Raw genomic sequence first — 19,165 nt, forward strand, 5'->3', positions numbered from 1 at the left:
CAGAAGAGTCTGTAGGAGAGAGAGAGAGAGAGGGAGGAATGCACTGAGATAACCATATTTTTGACAATATAATTGTTGAACTAGATATCCAATGAGTGTTGAATACTTGTTGAACAACTTGTTGAATAACAAATTCTATACTTCTTGAACAGTTGTTATTTTAATTTAAAGCTTTGCTTGTTAAAGCTATTACAATTTAAACCCAATTACTTGGAAACTGTTTAACGATTGCCTAACAAAATAGTCTTGTCAATAAAATTCAAGACTTTCTTTGGTTAAAGGGCAAACCCCCTCTCACTGTCTCTCTTCCCTTTTTTGAATTATGACAATTACGTTGAGTGCTTTACTTTGGTGTCCAAATAAGGAATGTATGAAATGACGCATCAACGGCCCAAGCATTACTGTAAACTGTAAGTTACTGTAACTGTAAGTTACTGTAAACAACACAAATAGCGCTCGTATGTCAAAACGTTCTAAGTACGTATAACCTCAAAAATGTCAAGCTTTTCGATAGAGCTATCAGTTGGCAGATTGCAACAAAAGGGTTGTCCAATCCCGAAATATTGGGTTGCCCAAAAAGTAATTGCGGATTTTTCATACAGTCGGCGTTGACAAATTTTTTCACAGCTTGTGACTCTGTAATTGCATTCTTTCTTCTGTCAGTTATCAGCTGTTACTTTTAGCTTGCTTTAGAAAAAAAGTGTAAAAAAAGTATATTTGATTAAAGTTCATTCTTAGTTTTATTAAAAATGCATTTACTTTCTTTTAAAAAATCCGCAATTTCTTTTTGGGCAACCCAATATAATAGGCAATTCTTGTATGGGAATGATCGTAACTTCAATGAAAAGTAAATTTCCTCTGCTTCGCCTTCCTTGCGGATTCCAGACTAGAATATTTCTCGCTATTTCATCGCGGTCGTCCAAGACCCCACGAAGTATTCTTGATCGTTATGACATTTTATGTCGATCTAGCCATGTCCGTCCGTCTGTCTATCCGTCTGTCTGTCGAAAGCACGCTAACTTTCGAAGGTGTTATGCTAGCCACTTGCACAATTTTGCACAAATACTTCTAATAAGTGTATGTCGGTTGGGATTGTAAATGGGCCATATCGATCCATGTTTTTATATAGCTGCCATATAAACCGTTCTTGGATCTTGACTTCTTGAGCCACTAGAGGGCGCAATTCTTATCTGATTGGGCTGAAATTTTGCGTGAGGTATTTTGTTGTGACTTCCAACAACTGTGCTAATTAGGGTTCAAATCGGTTCATAACCTGATATAGCTCCCATATAAGCCGATCTCCCGATTTCCATTCTTGAGCCCCTGGAAGCCGACATTTTTGTTCGATTTGGCTGAAATTTTGCACGTAGTGTTCTATTATGACTTCGAACAACTGTGCGTAGTACGGTCCAAATCGGTTTATAACCTGATATAGCTCCCATGTAAACCGATCTCCCGATTTGACTTCTTAAGTCCTTACAAGCCGCAATTTTTGTCCGATTTGGCTGAAATTTTGCATGCGATGTTCTATAACGACTTTCAATTACTGAGCCAAGTACGGTCCGAATGGGTTTATAACCTGATATAGCTCCCATATAAACCGATCTCCCGATTTGGCTTCTTGAGTCCTTACAAGCCGCAATTTTTGTCCGATTTGGCTGACATTTTGTATGCGGTGTTCTATTACGACTTTCAACAACTGAGCCAAGTACGGTCCGAATGGGTCTATAACCTGATATAGCTCCCATATAAACCGATCTCCCGATTTGGCTTCTTGAGTCCTTACAAGCCGCAATTTTTGTCCGATTTGGCTGAAAATTTGCATGCGGGGTTTTATTACGACTTTCAACAACTGAGCCAAGTACGGTCGGAATAGGTCTATAACCTGATATAGCTCCCATATAATCCGATCGCCCGATTTGATGTCTTGAGCCCTTACAAGCCGCAATTTTCATCCGATTAAGTTAACATTTAGAACGTGGTGTTCCTTTATGACTTCCAACAACTGAGCCAGTTGTAATTAATGTCCGATTTGGCTGAAAATTTGCATGCGGTATTTTGTTGCGACTTCCAACAACTGTGCCAAGTATGGTCTAAATCGGCCTATACCCTGATATAGCTTCCATATAAACCGGTCTCTCGATTATCCCGGTTCGGTTCCTAGAAGCTATAATTTTTGCTGGTTTGACAGGAGTTTGCTATGTATAATAAATGTATGCCCTTCAACTAAATTTATTTTGTGTAAAATTTTTTGCAGAATCCATGGTGCTGGGTTCTCAAGATTCGGCCCGGCCAAACTTTGCACGCTTTTACTTGTTTAGATTTTTTTATTTAATACCATTTTTTGTCACAAAAAAATTTCATTTTCTTTTATTATTCCTAGAATTACCTTTTGCTTTCTTAACAGCTCAAACATTTGTTTTCGCTTATTTAACCCAAATAATCACATTTTCTCTTGGCCCAATGAGATTTAATAGGCTCTTGATGGAGTAGCCATTCCACTCATAACTGCAATTCAATACTAATAACAAGCAAGCGCGCATGCGTGCAACTGCATACTAAATATTTGTGTGCATTTTATGAGCTCAACTCGTCATATGTCAACTAAAACGACGTTTAATGTTGTCCCAGTTGCTACTCGGTTTAGTGATGATCATGACTGGCTGCCCGGTGGCGATGTTGGTTAATGCATACGCCCGCCTCTCTGAACTTGTGTTTAACAAAACCATTGAAGCACATCCAACTTACTTAACAACATAATCATCAGAAACATAAACATTTGAAAACTCTATAACATAAAATCTTTAAAAATTGGAGAGCATTATTCTCGTGGAATTGTAGGGTGATGGTATTCAATGGGTTTGGGCATTATCCCAAATGAGTTTTGAAAAGAACTATTTTGAATTACTTTTTTCTGACACATATGTTGAAGGTCATAAGAGAAGCCGTTGTACAAAATTTCAGCCAAATCGGATAATAATTGCGCCCTCTAGAGGCTCAAGAAATCTAGACCCCAGATCGGTTTGTATGGCAGCTACATCAGGTTATTGACCAATTTAGTCCATATTTGACACAGTTGTTGAAAGCCATAACAAAACACGTCAAAATTTCAGCTTTATCAGATAAGAATTGCGCCCTCTAGAGGCTCAAGAAGTCAAGATTCAAGATCGTTTATATGACAGCTATATCAGGTTATGTACCGATTTGAACCCCACTTAGCATATTTGTTGGAAGTCATAACGAAACACGTCATGCAAAATTTCAGCCAAATGGGATAGGAACTGCGCCCTCTGGAGGCTCAAGAAGTCAAGACCCCAGATCGGTTTAAATGGCAGCTATATTATGTTCTTTACCGATTTGGACCATACTTGGCACAGTTGTTGGGAGTCATAACAGAAGACCATGTACAAAATTTCAGCTAAATCTGATGAAAATTGAGGGTTCCAGGCGCTTTAGAAGTAAAATGGGGAGATCGGTTTATATGGGAGCTATATCAGGTTATAGGCCGATTTGGACCGTTTATTGCACAGTTATTGGAAGTCATAACAGAGCACCATGTACAAAATTACAGCCAAATCGGACAAATATTGAAGCTTCCATGCGCTCAAGAAGTAAAATCGGGAGATAGGTTTATATGGGAGCTATATCAGGTTATAGACCAATTTCGACCGTACTTGGCACAGTTGTTGGAAGTCATAACAGAACACTATGTGCAAAATTTCAGCCAAATTGGACAAAAATTGTGGCTTCCATGGGCTCAAGAAGTCAAATCGGAAGTTCGGTTTATATGGGAGCTATATCAGGTTCTTGACCGATTTCTACTGTACTTGGCACAGTTGTTGGGAGTCATAACAGAAGACCATGTACAAAATTTCAGCTAAATCTGATGAAAATTGAAGCTTCCATGCGCTCAAGAAGTCAAATCTGAAGATTGGTTTATATGGGAGCTATATCCAAATCTGAACCGATATGGCCCATTTGTAATCCCCAACGACCTACATCAATTTTAAGTATCTTTGCAAAATGTCATGCGGCTAGCTCTACGCGTTCGACCGCTATCGTTATTTCGACAGACGGACGGATGGACGGACATGGCTAGTGTATGGGGTCCAAGATCAATATTTCGATCTAGGATCCCATAGGTGTATATCCCCATGTTATGGAGGTGGGCATAATAACCTTCCCTCTGTTTCTTAATGGGACGTTCCTGGCAAAATTTTCTAAATTTATATAAAATTTGGTACAAATTTTACCATTTGGTGTGGGGATATTTATAAAAGTATCCCCGTTGTTCCTTTAGGAATGTTCATGGGCAAATTTTCAGTATCTTAAGGTATGACATGGAGGCCGCCGTGGCACAGAGTTTATTTTCCGGCGTGAACATCAACAAGATTTTCAACGGTGTTTTATCCCCTTACTTGTTTGAACCGTTGAGTAGAGCGGACGTTTTGTTATTTCGCTCCGCAAGAATTTTCCTGTAACTCGTAATAGGTCATTATTTTTGAAAGAGAAAATTTAAGTCACTCCAGCATAGCTGCGATAGAGGTATCCATTAGACGGTTGATGATCTGCGTCTGTTTCGAGTGGAGTGGCAGATCTAGAGACCGGGAATAGGCTTAGAAACGGTCTCCAAAGACCCAACAGCTGTGGTGGTGGTATCAGGCCGTAGCATGTTGTCAGCTACTGAAACCTCGACTGGTGGAGCGGCTGTTCCAGGCTCCACTAGCCGACACACGACTGGTCAGCAGGGGCTTTTGACGAATACATCTGGTTCGAGTCTAAAGGACAAGGCCGAACCTATTCTTTCTTCGCATGCCTATAATTTGCCTAGGACATCGGCCTACCCCGTTACGTTCTTTAAGAGGTTGGAATAATAGAAAAAGCATCGCTCTCAGGTTTACCAAGAGGCTTGAAGCGAATGATCCTAAAACTCTCACTAATAGGGAGAGAGACTCCCTAAATTGGGCTCGGGAATTCGCTGCATAGGCTACCCCAAGGACTACACGTCTAGATTCGGAAACTGCACCGCGGTCAGTCAAGAGGCTGCGGTCATCTGGAGGGCATCCCATGCTTAAAAGGACTAGGGCGAACAATAGTAGGATGGGTCACAGAACCTTTGCTAATGATGGTAGTTGTCGACTTGGGAGAAGTACAGTGCTGCATACCTAGGAATAGTTGGAGTGGGATAGTCCATACCTGGGGTTTTTGTTTTAGAAAGGGCAAGTAAGGCAACTTTTGCCCTATACACCTGTAAGAGAGTCATTGGCAAAAGTTGGGAGTTAAGACCGCGTGTCATGCTTTGGATATATACAGCATTTGTCGGACCTATAATGCTATATGGTATAGTAGTCTGGTGGACGGCGCTTCAAAAGTCCAACTACTGCTCAATACTTAACCGGATCCCAAGGACACAAACGCATTGAGGATGATACCATCTGATGCACTGAATTTATTGCTACATCTGGATGGTTCAACGGTAGGAACCAGAAGACATCTTCCTTCTTCTGTTCCTGGACAATGGACGAAAACGTCCAAGTGAGTCTGATGGCAGACTGCCACTTAAACCTAACCTAACCTAACAATGGCTAGACCAACAAATGCAAATTTTGTATTTTGCAAACTTAAACCTAACCTAACCTTATCCCCTTACTAATGCTGGCTACATTTGTAAGGCATCCTGCCATGTTAAAACTTCTCTACCAAGTGGTGTTGCTATGCGGCTCGCCGTTTGGACACGGTCGCTACTTAACGTTGAACTTAAACTTTGATCGGACTGCATTTATTGATATGAGAAAAGTATCCCCCGTTCCCCAAGGAAATATTCATGGGAAATTTAGTATTTAGTATAAGGTACGAAGGAGGCCACCGCAGCGCAGAGGTTAACATGCACGCCTATGACGCTGAACGTCCGGGTTCGAATCCTGGCAGGACCATCAGAATATTTGTCGGCGGTGGTTATCCCCTCGTAATGTTGGCGATACTTGTGAGATACTTGCCATGTAAAAACGCTTGAAAACGCTAAAGCGCTTGAAATTTTGCACAAATACTTCTTATTAGTGCAGGTCGGTTGGGATTGCAAATGGGCCATATCGGTCCATGTTTTGGTATAGCTGCCATATAAACCGATCTGGGATCTTGACTTCTTGAGCTTCTAGAGTGCGCAATTCTTATCCGATTGGATTAAAATTTTGCCCGACGTGTTTTGTTATGATATCTAACAACTGTGCCATGTATGGTTCAAATCGGTTCATAACCTGATATAGCTGTCATATAAACCGATCTTGGGTCTTGACTTCTTAAGCCTCTAGAGTGCGCAATTCTTATCCGATTGGAATGAAATTTTGCACGACGTGCTTTATTATGATATCCAACAACTGTGCCAAGTATGGTTCAAATCGGTTCATAACCTGATATAGCTGCCATATAAACCGATCTTGGGTCTTGACTTCTTGAGCCTCTAGACTGCGCAATTCTTATCCGATTGAAGTGAAATTTTGCACGACGTGCTTTGTTATGACTTTCAATAACTGTGTCAAATAAGGTTCAAATCGGTTCATAACCTGATATAGCTGTCATATAAACCGATCTGGGATCTTGACTTCTTGAGCCTCTAGAGTTCGCAATTATTATCCGATTTGCCTGAAATTTTGTACGACAGATTCTCTCATGACCATCAACATACGTGTGTACTATGGTCTGAATCGGTCTATAGCCCGATACAGCTCCCATATAAATCGATCTCTCTATTTTACTTCTTGAGCCCCCAAAGGGTGCAATTCTTATTCGAATTGGCTGACATTTTACACAGGTCTCGAACATCAACTTTAATTGTGGTCCAAACTGGACCATATCTTGATATCGGTCTAATAGCAGAGCAAAGCTTTTCTTATATCCTTTTTTTGTGCCTAAGAAGAGATGCCGGGAAAAAAACTCAACAAATGCGGTCCATGGTGGAGGTGGGTATATAAGATTCGGCCCGGTCGAACTTAGCACGCTTTTACTTGTTTTTATACCCTACACGACTATTGTGGTACAGGGTATTATAAGTTAGTGAATTAGTTTGTAACACCCAAAAGGAAGAGAGATAGACCCATTGATAAGTATACGGATCGACTCAGAATCACTTTCTGATTCGATTTAGCTATGTCCGTCTGTCTGTCTGTCCATGTTAATTTGGGTACAAACTACAGGTCGCAATTTTCATCCGATCGTCTTCAAATTTGGTATGGGCGTGTCTTTCGGCCTAGAGACGAAGCCTATTGGAAATTGGAAAAAATCGGTTCAGATTTGGATATAGTTCCCATATATATGTTCGCCCGATTTGCAGTAATACTGCAATAAAATTGTCATTTGTTAACCGATTTTCTCGAAATTTGGTATGGGCATGTTTTTCAGCCTAGAGACGAAGCCTATTGAAATTGGAAAAAATCGATTCAGATTTGGATATAGCTCCCTTATATATGTTCGACCGATTTGCAGTAATACTGCAGTAAAATGGTCATTTGTTACCCGATTTTCTCGAAATTTGGCAGAAACGATTTTCTTATGACTCCCGACATTACTAGTAAATTTCATGGAAATCGGTTCAGATTTGAATATAGCTCCCTTATATATGTTCGTCCGATTTGCAGTAATAATGCAATAAAATTGTCATTTGTTAACCGATTTTCTCGAAATTTGCTATGGGCGTGGTTTTCAGTCTAGAGACGAAGCCTATTGAAATTGGAAAAAATCGATTCAGATTTGGATATAGCTCCCATATATATGTTCGTCCGATTTGCAGTAAAAATACAATAAAATTGTCATTTGTTACCCGATTCTCTTGAAATTTTGCAGGAAGGATTTTCTTATGACTCCCGACATTACAGGTTTATTTCATAAAAATCGGTTCAGATTTGGATATAGCTCCCATATATATGTTCGCCCGATTTGCAGTAATACTACAATAAAATTGTCATTTGTTAACCGATTTTCTCGAAATTTGGTATGGGCGTGTTTTTCAGCCTAGAGACGAAGCCTATTGAAATTTGTAAAAAATCGATTCAGTTTTGGATATAGCTCCCATATATATTTCGTCCGACTTGCAGTAATAATGCAATAAAATTGTCATTTGTTACCCGATTCTCTCGAAATTTTGCAGGAAGGATTTTCTTATGACTCTCGACATTACTGGTCATGGAAATCGGTTCAGTATTAGTTAAAGCTCCCTTATATATGCTCGTCAGATTTTGGGTAATTCGCAATAATGTTGTCATTTGTCAATCGTAGTTATTACAGTTTGCACATATTTTTGCTCGCCGAGGTCCTTCAAAATTGGTTCAGAATTGGATATAGCCCCCACATTGTACTTATAGAGTAGGTGTAGGGTTTTATACGGTCGGCACCGCCCGACTTTTGCCCTTCCTTACTGGTTTTTTTTTTCATGTAATAAGTTCTTCTCAACTCATTGGCCAGTGGCTGTCATTGTGACTATGGTTAATCAACCATCACCAAGCATTTAACCATTCAGGCGACTGACTGACCATTGCTTTTCATACTCTAACTCTAATGGATGACCATTCAAAATGTAGTTCGTCACAGGCCATTGTGCAGAATAATTTCATACAGAGGAGTAGTAGCAAAAAATTTTAAGTTTAAAATCCAACAAAACACAAAGTTGTAATACAAAGCTCACAATAATTGAAAACCAAACTAAATTTTCGAAAAAAAAACACAACCAGTAGCAAAATCACATTCACAAGTGGTTTTCCATAAAAAAACAACAACAAACAAACCACAACAGCATTATGGAATGACGTGGTATTCACTAATCTGAACCAACCAGCTGCATGTTCTAAATTGTGAAACAAAAAGCAGAGCAGAGATCATCTTTTGATAAAGCTTTTCGAAAAAAAAATTGAAGTTGTGTGCAAAAAAAAAAAAAAAATCCATTTTAATGCTCAACAATAATTGCCTGTCAACAATTTGTTAATTTTATTATCTTTTCGTTTTTTTTTTGGTTGAAGCTACCAAATCCCAAACCAGTGTCGCCAGAAACCGCAGCAACAATTTAATTATTTTTTTTTTTATTTGAGACTGCTTCAGTTTATATTTTTTTTTATTTAAATTATTTATGTTTTCGTTTTATTTTATACTGATTTTGATTTATAAATAATTAATTGTGGTTTAGCTGAGTGGTATTGCACATGTCGAAGACACTTGGATAAAATCTGAGATTGTTTTTCTCAGCTCAGTTCAACTTTGGTGAACTAAATTTTTCCCGCCCTTCACCATTGGGGTATTCCCCATTTCCTAAATAATCAAGATATCGGTTAAACATTAGCATTTACATATTTTTTTTTTTTGTATTAGATGTTTAAGAGGTGTGGTTAATGATTGCTGCTACAAAAAAATGTGGTTATGAGCTTATGATGTAAATAATTACAAAAACGTGTTTCAATGCGAACTTTCTGTTTGAGAAGCGAAAAAAAATAATATTTTAAAAAATTTACTCAAGCCGATAATTGTGAAGAATCTAAAGAAAATTGTGGTGTTAGTAGTAACCCTAGGGGAAATGTGTAATCATTTGCTCCAAATATACCGGCACTCAACTGGAGAATTACTTCCCTGTCACCGGACATATCCTACAGGGAATGAAAAGTTTCAATTGTCATAGCTTATGATTCTTAATTATTTTTTAAAAAGTCGCTTAATTTGCCTATCCCTTAAATATATTTGCCAGCTAATGTTATATCCCTTAAAAATACTTGCAAAGTATGCGCATCCTTTTCGAACTGTCCCAGGACCTATCCTACGGTGTTAGAATGGTGGCAAATTCGTCACCTCGAACGACAAACCCTTACAAAAGTGATAGGTTTTTTCAACGAAAGGGAATGAGAACTGGGACCGGTCCCTATCACCAGAGTACCTGTCCCATTTCCTGTAGGGAACCTGTATGATACCTGTCCCATTTCCTGTTGGGACCTGTCCCATTTCCTGTAGGGAAGAAACAAGAGGCGTATTTTATGTTATCCACCATTTTGTTGGGATTATGTATTGTACTTTCGAAGGACAGTGGTAAAAAGGAGAAAAAAGAGGAAATAGGCTACAACTTTAAATCCATTGATCCGACAAAATATTCTAAACATTCATAGATGAAGACACAGCCCTCCATTTATAGATGAGAATACAGCCCACTTCTTACCTCTCTGGAGACAAGGTTAAGTTATGTTAGGTTAGGTTGAAAAGAGCTGCGGATGTTTATCCACACCATGCTACTATGGTCATACACATAAGCCAGGAATCGACTTGTTGTGCGCTCTAAGTACTAGCAAGTAAAAAGGCGTTAAGTTGGGCCGGGTCCAAAAATTTGGAAACCCACCACCTCGAGTATATATGTAAACCATCTTTTGTCATAATCCGGTGAAAATTGCATGCCTTAAGTCCCATAGCAGCTATATCGAAATATGATCCGATTTAGACCGAATTCGACACGCATATTGAGTAGTCTAATAAGTACAAGGACAAGATGGAGGCCAACGTAGCGCAGAGGTTAGCATGTCCGCCTATGACGCTGAATGCCTGGGTTCGAATCCTGGCGAGACCATCATAAAATTTTCAGCAGTGATTATCGCCTTTAGCCTCTTCTTAAAAGAGGTATCACACTACGGCAAGCCGTTCGGACTCGGTTATAAAAAGGAGGTCCCTTATCATTGAGCTTTAACTGGAATCGGACTGCACTCATATGTGAGGAGTTTGCCCCTGTTCTTTAGTGGAATGTTCATGGGCAAATTTAGCATTTTGCAAAATTTTTCCAATGTTCTCGCCAGGATTTGAATTCACGCGTTTAGTTTCATTGGCGGACTTGCTTACCTCTGCGCTTCAATGGCACGAATTCGATTTTCACATTCGGGTTGAAATGTCCCCATTTTAAAAGTTTGCCAAATCAGGACTTATATATCGACCATGGCAATATGGGGCTCAAATAAGAGGTAAAAAGACATTAAAGAAGGCACTGTGGAGCAGGATCGGTTTGGCTTGTACCATATAAGGGTTGCCAGTTGTTATACAGATCAAGAGAATATTGAATTACTCCCAGGAATCAAAAATACGGTAATTAACTCTTTGGAATTATATAATGGCTTTGACTTTGGCTCCTAGCATTTCTAGTTGATGTATTGGGTTGCCCAAAAAGTAATTGCGGATTTTTTTTAAAGAAAGTAAATGCATTTTTAATAAAACTTAGAATGAGCTTTAATCAAATATACTTTTTTATACCCTCCACCATAGGATGGGTGGTATACTAATTTCGTCATTCTGTTTGTAACTAGTCGAAATATTCGACTGAGACCCCATAAAGTATATATATTCTTGATCGTCGTGAAATTTTATGTTGATCTAGCCATGTCCGTCCGTCTGTCCGTCCGTCCATCCGTCTGTCGAAAGCACGCTAACTTCCGAAGGAGTAAAGCTAGCCTCTTGAAATGTTGCACAAATACTTCTTATTAGCGTAGGTCGGTTGGTATTGTAAATGGGCCATATCGGTCCATGTTTTGATATAGCTGCCATATAAACCGATCTTGGGTTTCGACTTATTGAGCCTCTAGAGTGCGCAATTCTTAACCGATTGGAATAAAATTTAGCACGACGTGTTTTCTTATGATATCCAACCACTGTGCCGAGTATGGTTCAAATCGGTTCATAACCTGATATAGCTGCCATATAAACCGATCTTGGGTCTTGACTTATTGAGCCTCTAGAGTGCGCAATTCTTAACCGATTGGAATGAAATTTTGCACGACGTGTTTTCTTATGATATCCAACCACTGTGCCGAGTATGGTTCAAATCGGTTCATAACCTGATATAGCTGCCATATGAACCGATCTTGGGTCTTGAGTTCTTGAGCCTCTAGAGTGCGTAATTCTTATCCGATTGGGATGAAATTTTGCACGACGTGTTTTGTTATGATATGCAACAACTGTGCCAAGTATGGTTCAAATCGGTTCATAACCTGATATAGCTGCCATATAAACCGATCTGGGGTCTTGACTTCTTGAGCCTCTAGAGTGCACAATTCTTATCCGATTGGGATGAAATTTTGCACGACGTGTTTTGTTATGATATCCAACAACAGTGCCAAGTATGGTTCAAATCGGTTCATAACCTGATATAGCTGCCATATAAACCGATCTGGGATCTTGACTTCTTGAGCCTCTAGAGTGCGCAATTCGTATCCGATTGGAATGAAATTTTGCACGACGTGTTTTGTTATGATATCCAACAACTGTGCCAAGTATGGTTCAAATCGGTTCATAACCTGATATAGCTGCCATATAAACCGATCTGGGATCTTGACTTCTTGAGCCTCTAGAGTGCGCAATTCGTATCCGATTGGAATGAAATTTTGCACGACGTGTTTTGTTATGATATCCAACAACTGTGCCAAGTATGGTTCAAATCGGTTCATAACCTGATATAGCTGTCATATAAACTGATCTGGGGTCTTGACTTCTTGAGCCTCTAGAGTGCGCAATTCTTATCCGATTGGAATGAAATTTTGCACGACGTGTTTTGTTATGATATCCAACAACTGTGCCAAGTATGGTTCAAATCGGTTCATAACCTGATATAGCTGTCATATAAACCGATCTGGGATCTTGACTTCTTGAGCCTCTAGAGGTCGCAATTATTATCCGATTTGTCTGAAATTTTGTTTCATACATGTTTATTATGGTCTGAATCGGTCTATAGCCCAATACAGCTCCCATATAAATCGATCTCTCTATTTTACTTCATGAGCCCCCAAAGGGCGCAATTCTTTTTCGAATTGGCTGACATTTTACACAGGTCTCCAACATATAATTTAATTGTGGTCCAAACCGGACCATATCTTGATATCGCTCTAATAGCAGAGCAAATCTTTTCTTAAATCCTTTTTTTTTTTGCCCAAGAAGAGATGCCGGGAAAAGAACTCGGCAAATGCGATCCATGGTGGAGGGTATATGAGATTCGGCCCGGCCGAACTTAGCACGCTTTTACTTGTATTACACTTTTTTTCTAAAGCAAGCTAACAATTACAGCTGATAACTGACAGAAGAAAGAATGCAATAACAGAGTCACAAGCTGTGAAAAAATTTGTCAACTATATGAACTATATGAAAAATCCGCAATTACTTATTGGGCAACCCAATAGCAGTGTGTCCAATGAGTCCATCGGGTTTCTTGTATACTGTCTGCTGCCTGCTAATATGGTTACCATTGTCGATCTCATATTCACCATCGCTATGGGAATTTGAGAACAAGAATTTGCTTAAAGGCTTCTAACATTTCTGTCGCTCATAGTCTCTTCCGCTTTGCATTTAATGCCATCTGTTGGAGTTTCTGAGAAACTTAAACTTTTTGATAGGTTTAGAAACACATTTCCACATTACTACTAAAGTTTTTACAGCTTCTCCCCAACAATTTCCAATGATGATGTCACTTTGCACTGAACTCCATTTAAAATCAATTAAAATTAGTCCAAAGGAAATGGAAAATTTTGAGACATTTGCCTATATTTAATGATTGGAAACATTTGCATGAAAAAAAAAACACTGCAAACAAACAAAAGCTTGGCCATAAAATTAGCAGAGAATATTTTACAGTTGACAGAAACCTGACAATGCATTTTAAATTTGTAATAATTTTTGCCATTATCTTCAGAAGATGAGTGGGTTGTAATAATGAATTTGAGATTTTATGTCTCACGGCAGACGCTTAAATGCTATGCCAAGAAAAGTCATAAAAATCAGCCATAAAAAAAAAATTGTAAATAAAAAAATTAAAATTATTAACATTCATGTCCTCAGTCTAGTGAAAGCTAAAGTTTCTCTTCTCCCTCTTCTTATCTCTTTGCGCAGCCCACCGATAACAATAATGCCACAAATTTGGAAGACAGTTGGTGCTGGGAGCCAGATAATGCCAAAAATGACAATGATCACAGTTCGGAAACCTCGTCGGGTAATGGCAATGAAATCGTCAACATTACCTTGGAGGAGGTACCACTGGGCGCCACCGCCAAGCCAGGGGGGAAAACCAAAATCCATCGCCTGGGTGGTGGTGGCGGAGCCTCTGCTGATCAACAGAAGCGCATACGCGAGCTGGAGGAGGAGAATAGACAGCTGAATAGCTCTCTGGAAGAGTTGGATACCCAACACAATGTGGCCATGCAAAATATGTTGGAGCTAAAGACAGAGCTTCAGGAAAAGCTCAATAAAGTCTCACATGACCACGAAGCTTTGAAGAAAGCTCAAGAGGATAAATTCATAGCCACCGAATTGGAAATGGCTAAGCTGAGAAGGCAGCAAGAGGCCTCGCAAAATGAGAAGCTCATTGTACTTACTGAGAATCAAGAGCTACGACAAAAGCTGAACGAAAGCTCTGAGGAGGTAAAGCGAGCCCTAGAAGAAATGGCCGATTTGCAGAGCTTGTTGGAGAAGAAGAGCCACGACAATCAGGAACTTATTTTAAGGATTAAGGAAGTGACGCAGGAGGCCCAACAGGACAAAGAGGATTTAAATCAAAAATTAGATATCATGGCCCAAGAATTGGAGCAGTTGAAAATGAGCAAAGCCAAAAAGACCTCAGAGTCCTCGAACAGCAGCTCCACGGGCAAGCAAAGTGAGGATGAGTTCATAGTGGTCACCGAAAAGGATGCCAATTCCTCCACGGCAGTCACTCCACCTTCCCAGGAGGGTCTTAAGGATCACATGGTTGAGCTGGAGAATCGTGTCTCTGAACTGACTTTGGAAAATGGCAGCCTTTCGCTCAAGCTGCAAGATCGTGAAATGGAGAAGGAAATAGCCTTGAAAGCTTTAAAAGAGAACATGAAAGCTCTGCAAGAGGAAAATGATGAGCTTAATGAGAAGCTTAGAATGTCCTTGATGGACATGGAGGATCAGCAATTGAAAATAGCCGACTTGAAAGAGAAGGCGGCCGATGCCCTCATAGCCCAAGAGCAATTGAAAGCTTTAAGTGAAGAGAAGCTGAAAATAGCCGATGAGATAGCCAAGATGAAGGAGAGCATTAAGAACTCCTTGGAGTTGGAGAAACGTTTGCTGATCTCCGAGCAAGAGAAGGAGGCCTTGCAGGTGGAATTGCAAAGCGTTAAGAACTCCATGGGGCGCATCAATGGCTTGGAGCAGAAGATACAGACATTGACCTATGAAAACCAACAGCTCAAACTCAATGCCGAGGCTGAGACTGAGACTCTCAACAACAGCAATGAGTTGGAGCAAAAGCTCAAGGAGATGAGTGTGGAGAATGATAGTTTGAAAACCGAATTGGAGAGGCTCAACGAGGGAGGCTTCTCTCGCTCCTCCCTTAGCTCCAAGAAGCAATGCGTCACCGACTTGGATGAAGATGATGATGATGACAGCTTCTCGCTGGATAGGCTAAAGAATCTACTCAAAGTTTTCTCCTCTGCTGAAGATCCAAAGGATCTTAACGTGGAGGAGCATGAAAAATTCTATCGAAATTTGAGAGAAAAGCTAACGAAAATCGACTCTTTGCAACGCGACTTGGCCCACATGTCTGCCGAGGTTATGGATCTGCAGGACAGCAAGCTAATGTGGGATCATGAGAAGAAAACCCTGGAGGCTGATATCTCGCAATACATTCTACAATGTGATGAACTAATGAAGAACAACGAGATACTGCTCAACGAATTGGAGAACTACAAACGCAACAAACTCGAGACCATACACGAAAACAATGAAGAGAATGTGGTGCAATTGGAAACCCAGCTGGATGAGTGCAACAAGCTGAATCGCACTCTGGAGCAGGAGTACATAGAACTGAATGAGAAAATCGAAGAGTTGGAGAAGGAGAATCAGGCGCTTAACGCAAAGCTGAGAACGGCCCAACAACAGCAAGAGAGCCTCCTAACCAAAGAGAAGGATCTCAATCTGCAGGTGGAGACTTTGGAGTTGGAGAAATGCAATCTCTTGCTGAAATTCAATGATTTCGATTGCCAGCGTGAGCAGAGTGCCAGAGAAACCAAAGAGCTGCTAGAGTATCGTGAGAAATGCCTGGATCTGGAGAAACAATTGTCCAGCTTGGCCAAGGATCATGCGGACTTGGTGAATGCCTTGCAAAAGCAAAAGGACACTCTCAGGGAGAACATACAAGCCAAGGAGGAGGCTGAAAAATTGGTTCGCATGCATGAAATGACCATGCGAACAAAAGTGGAAGTTGATGCTTCGGCAAAACAGGAGTTGGAACAGAAACTCAAAACCTCTCAGTCAGAAGCCCAGAAATATCAACATGAACTAATGGCCAAGAATATAGTGTGTGATAGCTTAAAGGAAGAAATAAAGGTTTTGCAGACCTATGTCCAAGGGGCCGAAACACTGGCCAATGAGAAACTGCTGCTGGAGGAAAAACTCATGGAAAAAGAGCAACATATCAAGGAGTTTAACGAAAAGTTACAACAAGTTGCAGAAGAAAAACAAACATTGAGCAAGCAACTGGAGGAAATTACAACAGAGAAGGAGAAATTGGAAACCTCTTCGTCCTTAGCCGGTAATGAAACGAAAACCGAAGACATTAACCACATAAGCCGCATTGCTGAGTTGGAGGCTAAACTTTTGGCCACGGCAGATTTGCAAAATTCTCTGGATACCTTGAATTTCGAGAAACAAGAGCTCATCAAAGCCCTACAACAGAAACATGCCGAAAATATGCAATACTACATGGAAATTCAGCGACTCACTCCTTTGGTCAATCAAACGGCCACTCAGAGTCAGGGACCTTGTGAGAAATGTCCTCAATTGGAGCAAACCCTCAGTGAGCTTAGGAAGCAACAGGAGAAATTCCAAGACCAAATCAATTTCCTTAAAGAAAAATCCGATATTCTAACCACCAACCTATTGACGGAGCAAACCAATCAGAAATTGGTGCAAGAAGAGAAGGCCGATGTTATGGAACAGAATGCCACTTTGCGTAAAGATGTTGAACGCTTGCGAGCCCATCTATTGGAAATCGAAGATATGCATACTCAGGAAACGGTGGAAATGCAAAAGGAATTGGATGAGACCAAGGCGAGAATGAATGCTCTGGCAATGGAGGTGTCCAAGTCCAGTAATGCCTACACATCGGCAAGGTAAGTTAAACAATGTGGTGTTAAATATGAGAATCTAACTTGGGTGGGGTGAGCACAGATTGATTTGGTTGTTAGTCGAGTGTAATTGACCTGACTGATATGGGAGAGAGGTGTGATCAATCTGGCCGTCGCATACCTGAATAACTTCTCACAGACCGGCCAATTGTTTTGTACGTGGCCAACAAGGTTTCATTGTCGGTGCTCCAAGTGCTGCCGGCAAGTGACTTGAGGTCGTTGTTTCTATTTCTGACCATTTCAGTGGCATGTGAGGAGTATGTGTAAAAGCTGTCAAATGTGACACCAAGTATTTCTGGACACTTGATGGTCGGAATCGTTTCTCCATCGAACATCAGCATTCACCTCACACGTATTTGTAGTGAACAATGTGGCTGAAGATATGGAGGTACATATTGGGTTGCCCAAAAAGTAATTGCGGATTTTTCATATAGTCGGCGTTGACAAAATTTTTTCACAGCTTGTGACTCTGTAGTTGCATTCTTTCTTCTGTCAGTTATCAGCTGCTACTTTTAGCTTGCTTTAGAAAAAAAGTGTAAATAAAGTATATTTGATTAAAGTTCATTCTAAGTTTTTTTTTTAAATGCATTTACTTTCTTTTAAAAAATACGCAATTACTTTTTGGGCAACCTAATATCTTCAAATCTCTTGCAGCGAAATAACCTATCACAGATGTTCAACCTATCGCAGATGTCATCAATGGGTGGGGGGTCTGATGCCATGACCCACATATGATGCGATCTCTATGCCTTCTGGAGGGGGTGGAATGGAGGATAGGTAGAGGTTAAACCGTGTCGGAAATATCATCTCGCCTCGGGGAACTCCCTGTTTCACTCTACGAGGTTTCGATTTCTTATTCCTGAATTTTACATACGACTGGCGATCACACAGGAAATTCGCGACCCAGCGTTTCAGCCCTGGCTGGAGGGACGTTAAGGCAATGTTCTCAAATAGTTTGGCATGGCTGACCATGTCGATATGCCTTCGATAGGTCCAGTGCCACAGACACCGTCCTATCACATGGCCTGAGCTGATTGAGGCCAAGGCAAATGTGTGCGGTGATGACATGCAAAGCAGTTGTTGTGCTATGCAGTCTTCGTAGTCCATGATGATACTCGTCGAATGAAAATTCTCCAACAAGACTCTGGTGGAGTATTCCCTCAATCATCTTGGCTACTGATGAGAGAAGGCAGATCGGTCTGTACGACTCCCCCTTATTCGGGTCCTTTCCAGGCTTCAGTAGAGGCATGGGCAAAATATCTTCCACTATTCTATTCCCTCAAGCGTCTTGACTACTGATGAGAGAAAGGAGATCGGTCCATACGACTCCCCCTTATTCGGTTTTTTTCCGGGCTTCAGTAGAGGCATCACTCTACCCATCTTCTATATTTCTGGAAGATATTCTGCCCATGCCCCTACTGAAGCCTGGAAAGGACCCGAGTATAGGGGAGTCGTACACGCCGATCTCCCTTCTCTCACCAGTAGCCAAGACGCTTGAGGGACTAAAGTTTTTAAAGACAGGTTGGGGACAGTTGTAAGGTACTCAACTCCAGTTTGATCCAGATTCTTCAGCATCTGTGTAGAGATTCCTTCGGGGCTCAAGGCCTTGATTTGGTGCCACGGATGACATTCGTAACGGTAATTTGTGATGGCTGTCCATCGACTCGGAGACCACTGATACGACGAATGGCTCTGCCACTCTCGGGATGCACAATAAATTGGTGGTTGAATAATATGGCGCATCTTTTCGGATCAGCCACTGTGACTGAGGTCCCGTCACCCGGTCTACCGTGGTTCGAGAGTGTCTAAACAATAGACCACAGCTTGACTCAAGCGGTACCTAAGTTACATTGCTCTAAGTGTTTCAGCCACAAATTCCGCTTATTTCCAGATTCAGCTCGTTGATTCTTAGGTGAGTGGGGTCCGTGCAACGAATGCAATTACGGTCGTCTGCGAGTACCACTGCCTGCGCCGGAAAATTGGGCCTCACTTGGGGTATTCGACCGGCTGGTATAAAGCGAGCGGCTGCT

General features: G+C 40.8%; 1 protein-coding gene across 2 annotated transcripts in view; it reads left to right on the plus strand.

Moving 5' to 3' along the window:
* Positions 1-19,165, plus strand: part of LOC106085029 (thyroid receptor-interacting protein 11) — a 157,543-nt gene that overhangs the window by 113,815 nt on the left and 24,563 nt on the right. For both annotated transcript variants that reach the window (XM_059367981.1, XM_059367982.1), the window contains exon 3: positions 13,879-17,120. In XM_059367981.1, coding sequence (XP_059223964.1) covers positions 13,879-17,120 — 3,242 coding nt within the window. The remainder of the gene's footprint in view (positions 1-13,878; positions 17,121-19,165) is intronic.

The sequence above is a fragment of the Stomoxys calcitrans genome, chromosome 4 (genome assembly GCF_963082655.1).
Source record: "Stomoxys calcitrans chromosome 4, idStoCalc2.1, whole genome shotgun sequence".
Lineage (NCBI taxonomy): Eukaryota > Metazoa > Arthropoda > Insecta > Diptera > Muscidae > Stomoxys > Stomoxys calcitrans.